Consider the following 8,161-nt stretch of genomic DNA (forward strand, 5'->3'; position numbering starts at 1 on the left):
AACTACGCGCCCTCGCGTTCGGAGTAGCATGGTGACAGCCCTGGTCCTCCCCCTAAACTGTTCGTCGTCCTCGAGAACACTGATGGTCGGACGGTGGGGTGGTCTGCGCAAAGGTTCTGCGCGCGCGGGGGTACTGCGCGCCGCGCGCTGCGTGCTGGTAGAAGGCACCGGGCGGGCCAGCTCTGCCTGACGAGGCGGGCGGCCGGGCTCCGAGTGCTCCCAGAAGGCACCGGGCGGGCCAGCTCTGCCTGACGAGGCGGGCGGCCGGGCTCCGTGTGCTCCCAGAAGGCACCGGGCGGGCCAGCTCTGCCTGACGAGGCGGGCGGCCGGGCTCCGTGTGCTCCCAGAAGGCACCGGGCGGGCCAGCTCTGCCTGACGAGGCGGGCGGCCGGGCTCCGTGTGCTCCCAGAAGGCACCGGGTGGGCCAGCTCTGCCTGACGAGGCGGGCGGCCGGGCTCCGTGTGCTGGTAGGGGAGGCGGCGGGAGCGCGCGCCGCGGGCACGCTGGGCGCGCCGGGGCGGGTCATCACCGTCCTCTCCATGAAGACAGAGAGCTGCGCCGCCGTTACGCAGGCGAACGCGTCGAGTATAGCGGCGGAAGCGGCGGAATATGCGCGCCGCGGGGGCTGCACGCCGCTTACTCGTAGGGCGCGTCGTGCGTGGCGGGCGCGTCGTGCGTGGCAGGGGAGGCGGCGGGAGCGCGCGCCGCGGGCACACTGGGCGCGCCGGGGCGGGTCATCACCGTCCTCTCCATAAAGACGCGGTTGGTCTTGGCGGCCTTGGCGACGGTGTCCAGCAGCACGCAGGCGAACGCGTCGAGTGTAGCGGGGAGGCTGCGCGCCGCGTACTCGTATAGCGCGTCGTGCGTGGCGGGCGCATCAGGCGCGGCGGGGGAGGCGGCGGGAGCGCGCGCCGCGGGCACGCTGGGCGCGCCGGGGCGGGTCGTCACCTTCCTCTCGCCGGTGCAGCTGCGGTCGTCATCGTCGTCAAGGCCGCGCGCCGAGTGTCCTCGGTCCTCGGAAGACGCGCCGGGCTTTGCGGGGGGGCCGCACCGCAGGGGGCCCGCGCGCCGCGTGCTGCTCGTGCGCGTAGGGCGCGCCGGGCGAGGCGGGGCGGCTGCGCTCCGCGTGCTCATAGGACGCGTAGGGCGGGCCAGCCGGGCCAGGCGAGGCGGGCGCCGCGTCCTCGTAGGACGCGCCGGGCGTGGCGGGGCGGCCGGGCACCGCAGGGGGCCCGCACGCCGCGTGCTCCTCGTGCGCGTAGGGCGCGCCGGGCGCGGCATGGACATGGAGGCCGCTCGCCGCGGGAGGGCCACGCGCCGCATGCTCGGCGGGCGCGCCGCCGCCTGGGGGCATTACCGTGGTCTCGCCGGCGGTGCCGCTGCTTTCGTCTTCCTCGAGGTCACGACGCTTCGCTCTTCCCTTTTCGGCAGCATATTTTTTCTTCGCACACACTTACATTCACGCGTCTCCGCGAGTTGGGCGCCACTATGAGATAATGTCCTATCGTGGGTGGTAGGGAATAACACAATCTCAGGGTATACAAACGTTCACTGTATTTAAAGGTTCTACAGACACGTAATAATGCAAGTGAGGTAATCTTGTTGTAAAACTAAAAATGTCCGCAAGGAGCGCGAGCGAGCGTGTAGCCGGGAAACGGGTTGGCGCCGACTGACTGCGCGGGCTTCGCTGGCCGGTGGCGCGAGGGTGCGCGCGGGTGAAGGGGAGGACGCGGGACGCGGTCTGCGCAGTAGAGCTGCGCAGGAAAACGGCGCGGCGGCGTGGGACGCTAACCGTTTTCGGCGCGCGATTTGTTTTCGCGGGAAAACGGTTAGCAGTCTTGTTACAAATATTAATTGTTAAAAAAAATACATTGTATTAAGCAAGCATGTTAATGTGAGATGCTAAAATAATATATATTTGTTTAATTGCATCCGTTTTAATGGAACATGTTTGTACACACGTCTTCAATTTCTGTCATACATTGTCTTGAGATCTTTACCCGTTCCTTGATACACTAAGTCTGTCATTATTTAGAGCAAGACATTATAGTTTCATTATTTTCATAAATTAATTGGTCTTAAAGACCACATAATAAAATTGTATCACGCAACTTGGGCTCATCCCGCAAACATGGCGGGAAGTGGTAGATACGACCGGCCGCCCCGCTCGCCCGCCCCGGGAACAGTGTAGCAACATACTTACCGACAGTGTTAAACGGTCGCCATGAACAGATCCGACTTTTTTCCACAAGAAAAATCGGGAAATATTCATAATTAAGAGCTGAAACTTTCCTAACACCTTCCTTATTGATATAATGACCTTCTAGTGCAATAATCTGAAAAATGGCCAAAAGTCAGTTACGACATTGTTAATTGCTACAGTCGATTTGTAAAGCTAAAAAAGCATATGCTAGATCAAGTTCGAGAAATCAATCCCAAAAAAAAATATTTTACTAAAATGTTAAAAGTTGGCATCTTTTATCAAACGCAAGTCCATTGGCAAGTGGGGATGAGCCAGGAATTAAGCAAAGTTGGTCAAAAATATAGGTATAATATAAGCAATTGCTGAATACGAGAGAACAAAAAGATAAACATCCAAACAAAACTTATTTTTGAGTTATTTCGGAGAGCTGATAAAATCATATTAAAAGCCGCCGTTTTTGTGAAATATTAATTATCTGAAGTGAGTTTTAATAAACTTTTGTGCTCAAAAGCCTCAGTAATGAAAAGCTCAGACCAACCGCGTTAAAGTGCACTTGTACACTGGAAATAAGCTTCAATTCTGTGAAAGCTGAGTGTAATTGAAATATTGAAAACAAACACCCTATATTTTTCATGTTATTGCGAGTTTGAAATTTTAAACTATTCTAACATACTATTCTACCAAACGCAATTTGATATGTAACTATTACGAGTGACTACGGTTCGTGGAATGCTTTTTCGTCCAAGTGTCTAAACAGAGCAAGACGTGTGCCAGTTCTTCCAAAAATATAGTAAAACTTTCAAAAATATTTATTGTTAATTAATAATCAGTCTGTCCCGTATTATCTTGTGTACTTCTCCATAAGACACCGCAGCCATCTTGAAATTAGAGTGAGAAGAAGTATCTATCCCTCGGGACCCCTCAACCGCCAACGGGAGCAGCCGGGATAGTAATCTGAGCAGCCGAACTACCAGGACTGTAGTAACTATAAAGAGGTCTCTTTGAAATCACTAATCGGTGAGTGCAAAGTACACTTTGTTTGTGACACACATTGCACCCAAGAGGGCGAAGTACCAGGACCGCATATAATTACAAGAAGTGTGAGCTACTTCTAACACTATTGAGATACATATCAAATTTTTCGCACAACATTGTATGTGTTGACTGGCCCGGTTGGTATAGGGTTCGACTCAGACGCAGAAGGCACAGGTTCGAATCCAACCCCAGTCAAGATATATTTTTTCTTTTTTATATAATATTTTTTAACATTACCTGGCTTTAAACACGCAGAAAGTGTATGATAAACTAAATATATATAATACAAATAAAATAAAATTACTAACATTCCCATGGATTGCGCCAAGTGCAAACTCAACGTTAAGCCCGAGGAGCGATTAAAATGCGCTATTTGCTCAACAATATTGCACTTTTTGTGTGCTGGACTAGATGAAATTTCGTTCAAAAAAATGCTACCAATGAATAAGCCAAAGTGGAAATGTGAAGGTTGCAAGCCCGCAAAATTAAGCAGTCCGCGAGTGGTCATAAATCAAGCAGAGGAATCGACGCTATCGTCTATTATTAATATAGACGGTGATAGCCTATTGAAGCTTATAGAGGACAAATTCAACAAGCTACAGCATTCCATTGAAGCACTCAGATCGGACGTAAATAGCAAGCTCAATAAGCTAACAAGTAGTGTAAGTGCCCTAGACGAGCGCATCACAGTAGTAGAAAACAGCGTAGCAACTTTCTCTGAAACAACTGCTCAGTTGAAGCATGAAAACGAGTCACTGTCTAAGACTGTCACACAGCTTAAGCTGGACATTAACGATCGTGAGCAGGAACTGCTCCTAAATGATTTGGAGATTTCTGGAATACCGGAAGTGAAAGGCGAAAGTGTACGCCACATCGTGTCTCTGGTATCAAAGAAGCTAGGAGTGCAGTTGGACGATCGCGATGTAGTCCACGTTGAGCGTGTTGGACCGCCACGGCTCGGTGGCCTGGTGGAAGGAGATCGCAGGAGCCCCAGCGCACGCCCCATTGCTGTGCGCCTCGCGCGGCGGACACTGCGCGACCAATTAGTGACAGAGGCCCGTGTCCGACGCGGCGCAACCACTGAGGACTGTGGTATCGCCGGCCCTGCACGCCGCTTCTTCGTGAATGAGCGGTTGACAAGGACTAATCGTCAACTTTTCAATTCAGCACGCGAAAATGGCAAGAAAACTGGATGGAAGTTTTTCTGGACCAAAGGCGGAAAGATATTGGTGCGACGTGAAGAGGGTAAAGAGTGTCACCGTATCAGGTCAGAAGTTGACATTGTCCGTGTTTTTAACACAAACCCTGTTGGTGCACATGCTAAAGATTAATACTAATTTTCTTTTGTACGTAGTTAGGATAAAAAGTATTATTATATATTATATTATATATATTATATTGCTTATATTATACTGTATCGATTTATGTAGGTATATATTTGTTTATTATCTTTATTGTAATAAGTTTACTATTTATAAAATAAATATATATTATACACAATACAAACTGCACGAAGGGACATTGCATAAACATGATATAGTGCAATATCTATACAAATACATACATGTACAGTTCATTTTCATTGTTATATCTAAGAACTACATAATATATACATATTAAATGATCGGAAACAAGAATAAAAATTATTTGAAACTGGGTTTATTAAATGTGCAATCATTAAATACCGGTGGAGATGAATTACAGGTCACGGTTGATAAGTTAGCACCCGATATTTTGGCACTAAATGAAACCTGGACACCAGAGGGGAGGGAAAAATATGCACCAGTATTAGCAGGATACTATCTTAAGAATAACCCACGGCCTAAGGGGGCTAGGGGAGGGGGGGTAGGATTTTTTATACGTAAGGGCTTGAGAGTACGTCAACGTCCGCACCCAAACTCCACTCTCGAGCAAATGTGGCTTGAGCTGACTCTGCCGGGTGTGGGACGCGTTGCAATCGGGACGGCCTACCGACCAGAGACCGTCAAAACCGAGAAAGCCATCGAAGCGATAAGTGAGTCGGTAAGTACTTTTGGGCATTGTGCATATATCTTTGTTTTGACTGACTTTAATATAGATTTGATGAAACCATATAGCGGAAAGGCCCCAGAGTTTCTGTCTTTTCTGTCACAGCAAAATTTGCATCAATTAATTAAAGAACCAACTCGTATTTATAAAAAGTCCGAGACCCTTCTTGATTTGATAATTACGGATGTTCCCGAATTATGTAGAAATACAAAAGTAATACATAACCCCAGTTTAAGTGACCATGCATTCATATTTGCAGAGTTTAAAATAAAGAAACCTAAAAAGGAATTACAATTTAAATATTCACGTCTACTGCATAAAATTAACGAAGATGATTTTAACAAAGATTTAATCACTTTGCCGTGGAATAATGTACAGTATGCTAAAAATATAAATGAGATGGTCGATAACTTCAACTATTTAATGATAAATATTTTTGACAAACATGCGCCTCTGATAAAAATCAAAATAAAAGAAAGTCCTCGTCCCTGGATTACAGATACAGTGAAAACGATGATGTCTCTGCGCGATAAAGCGCTGTCTAAGGCTAGAATAACGAAAAAAGATGATCATTATAGATATTATAAAGACCTGCGAAATCTTGTAATCAGTTCAATAAAACGAGAAAAATGCGCGTTCTTTACTCATTACGTAAATAATAATAAAAATTATCCCTCTAAAATGTGGAAATATCTCAAACAGACGGCTATATCCGGGAACAATACGCTAGGGAATATGATACCACCTCATCTAAATAAAGCAGATTCTATAAACGACTTCTTTCTTCAAGTCCCAGGCCAAGATGAAGTTGATAAGAGTGTCATAGATTTTTATAAAAACAATATATTAAGTAAACGCCAATTTAAAATAGAACCGTGCACAGTTGAGCAAGTTAAAAAAATTATTTCTAGTATACATACCAATGCAGCCGGATATGACACTTTGACCATGGATATGATTCGCATGACGTTACCGGTTACACTACCTATAATTACAATAATAGTTAACACTTCCTTGGCAAACAATATTTTTCCTGATGCCTGGAAATTAGCAAAGGTAAAACCAATCCCTAAAAATATAAAAGTGGAAGAGTTTAAAGACCTGCGTGCCGTAAGTATATTGCCAGTACTGTCCAAAATAATAGAACGAGTAGTACATACTCAACTAAGTAAATTTATGGAGGATGAACAGATACTACCAACAATCCAATCTGGCTTCCGTAGTGGACATGGTACCGCAACTGCCCTGGCACATGTCACCGACGACGTCATAAGTAGTGCTGACAAAGGTAAAGGTAGTGTTTTGGTGCTACTGGATTTTAGTCGTGCATTTGACTGTATAAATGTGGAGCTACTGGTTGCGAAGCTAAAATACTATGGTGTGTCTAAGGAAACTTGCGGTTGGTTTTACTCATATCTGTCGAATAGGAAACAGTATGTTACGATAGAAAGTATTCAAGGTGACATAAATAATTCGCAAGTTAAAGATGTGTCACGTGGATGCCCACAGGGATCGATTCTTAGTCCTCTGCTGTTTATCATCTATACAACTGACCTATTAAAGCAAATCGAAACTTGTAAAGTGCATTTATATGCTGATGATACACAAATATACCATTCTTTCAAACCTAAAAATACCATAGCGGCAGTTAAAAAGATTAATAGTGATCTGAAAGAAGTTTTTGATTGGGCTAAGACGAATGCACTTGTTCTTAATCCTTTAAAATCAAAATGTCTGATAATGGGAACTAAGAACCAACGTCAGCAAATAGAAAAACATAACCCCAACATATTAATTAATAACGAACCTGTAGCTAGAGTAAATTCCGTAAGAAATTTGGGTCTCCATGTAGATGGCGAGTTGAGATACGAGGAGCATGTCAACAGTCTGGTAAGAAATGCATTTTACAAGCTAAAGGTATTATACGGTATTCGGGACTATCTGACAGAAGAAGTTCGCAAGATCTTGACAGAGTCGCTGGTTCTTTCTCCCTTCAACTATTGCGACGTTGTATATGGACCTCGGCTATATGTGAAAACCGAGAGAGCAATCCAACGCGTACAAAATGCCTGTGCCAGGTTCTGTTATAGAATACCTAAGCGTGCTCACATTACACCATATCTAGATAAGCGGAAAATTTTGAAAATGAAAGCAAGAAGAGAATTTCATTTAGCGGGACTTATTAAAAAAGTTATAAAAACCGGACAACCTATCTACTTATATGATAAACTATCTTGGGCTAAAGATGCACACAATATAAACACACGCAGTAAAACTAATAATAATTTGTCGATACCAGAGCATAAAACGGTTAACTACAGAGGAGGTTTTAAGTTCTCTGCATCGAAAATCTGGAATGACCTTCCTCCTCCTTTAAAAACATTGAGTATGTCATTTGGTACTTTCAAATTAAAGTTGAAAAATATACTAATTTTAAAACAAATAGAGACCTCAAAAACAATATATACAACCATAAAAAAATAAACTGATATCGAAACATATATACATATATTTATATTAGATTTTTAAACATATATATATAAATATATATTTATTTATATTAGATATAGTAGTAGTATATTATATTAGTATAGTATATTAGTATAAATATAGTATATAAATTTAATTTTAAGTTTAATGTTTGAACATTACCATAATATTATAATTGTATTTGTTAAAGAGTTGAACATTAGGTTTACTAATAAGGTAATTGTACCTATATAAAATATTTACTAAACACGGAGCAGACTGGAAATCAGCGTTGTTCAGACGGATGTCTGACAACATGGCTGAGTCTGTTGCCATTTGCCTCAGATACATTATGTGTAGATATAGTTACTAAGGTGTTACTCTATTAAAAGAATTAGATTATGTTAAATTGTAAGGTAAGGTTTA

The 8,161-nt window shown here is 44.3% G+C and overlaps 1 protein-coding gene across 1 annotated transcript; it reads right to left on the reverse strand.

The window, feature by feature from the left end:
* Positions 1-985: 985 nt before the first annotated feature.
* LOC125489793 (collagen alpha-1(III) chain-like) lies at positions 986-1,354 on the reverse strand. Its single transcript, XM_048626880.1, has one exon. The coding sequence runs from the start codon at positions 1,352-1,354 to the stop codon at positions 986-988; it is 369 nt and encodes a 122-aa protein (XP_048482837.1).
* Positions 1,355-8,161: the final 6,807 nt, after the last annotated feature.

The sequence above is a fragment of the Plutella xylostella genome, chromosome 17, assembly GCF_932276165.1.
Source record: "Plutella xylostella chromosome 17, ilPluXylo3.1, whole genome shotgun sequence".
Lineage (NCBI taxonomy): Eukaryota > Metazoa > Arthropoda > Insecta > Lepidoptera > Plutellidae > Plutella > Plutella xylostella.

Coding starts and splice junctions, on each gene's coding strand:
- LOC125489793 (XM_048626880.1), bottom strand. CDS start 1,354: ATGCCCCCAGGCGGCGGCGCGCCCGCCGAGCATGCGGCGCGTGGCCCT.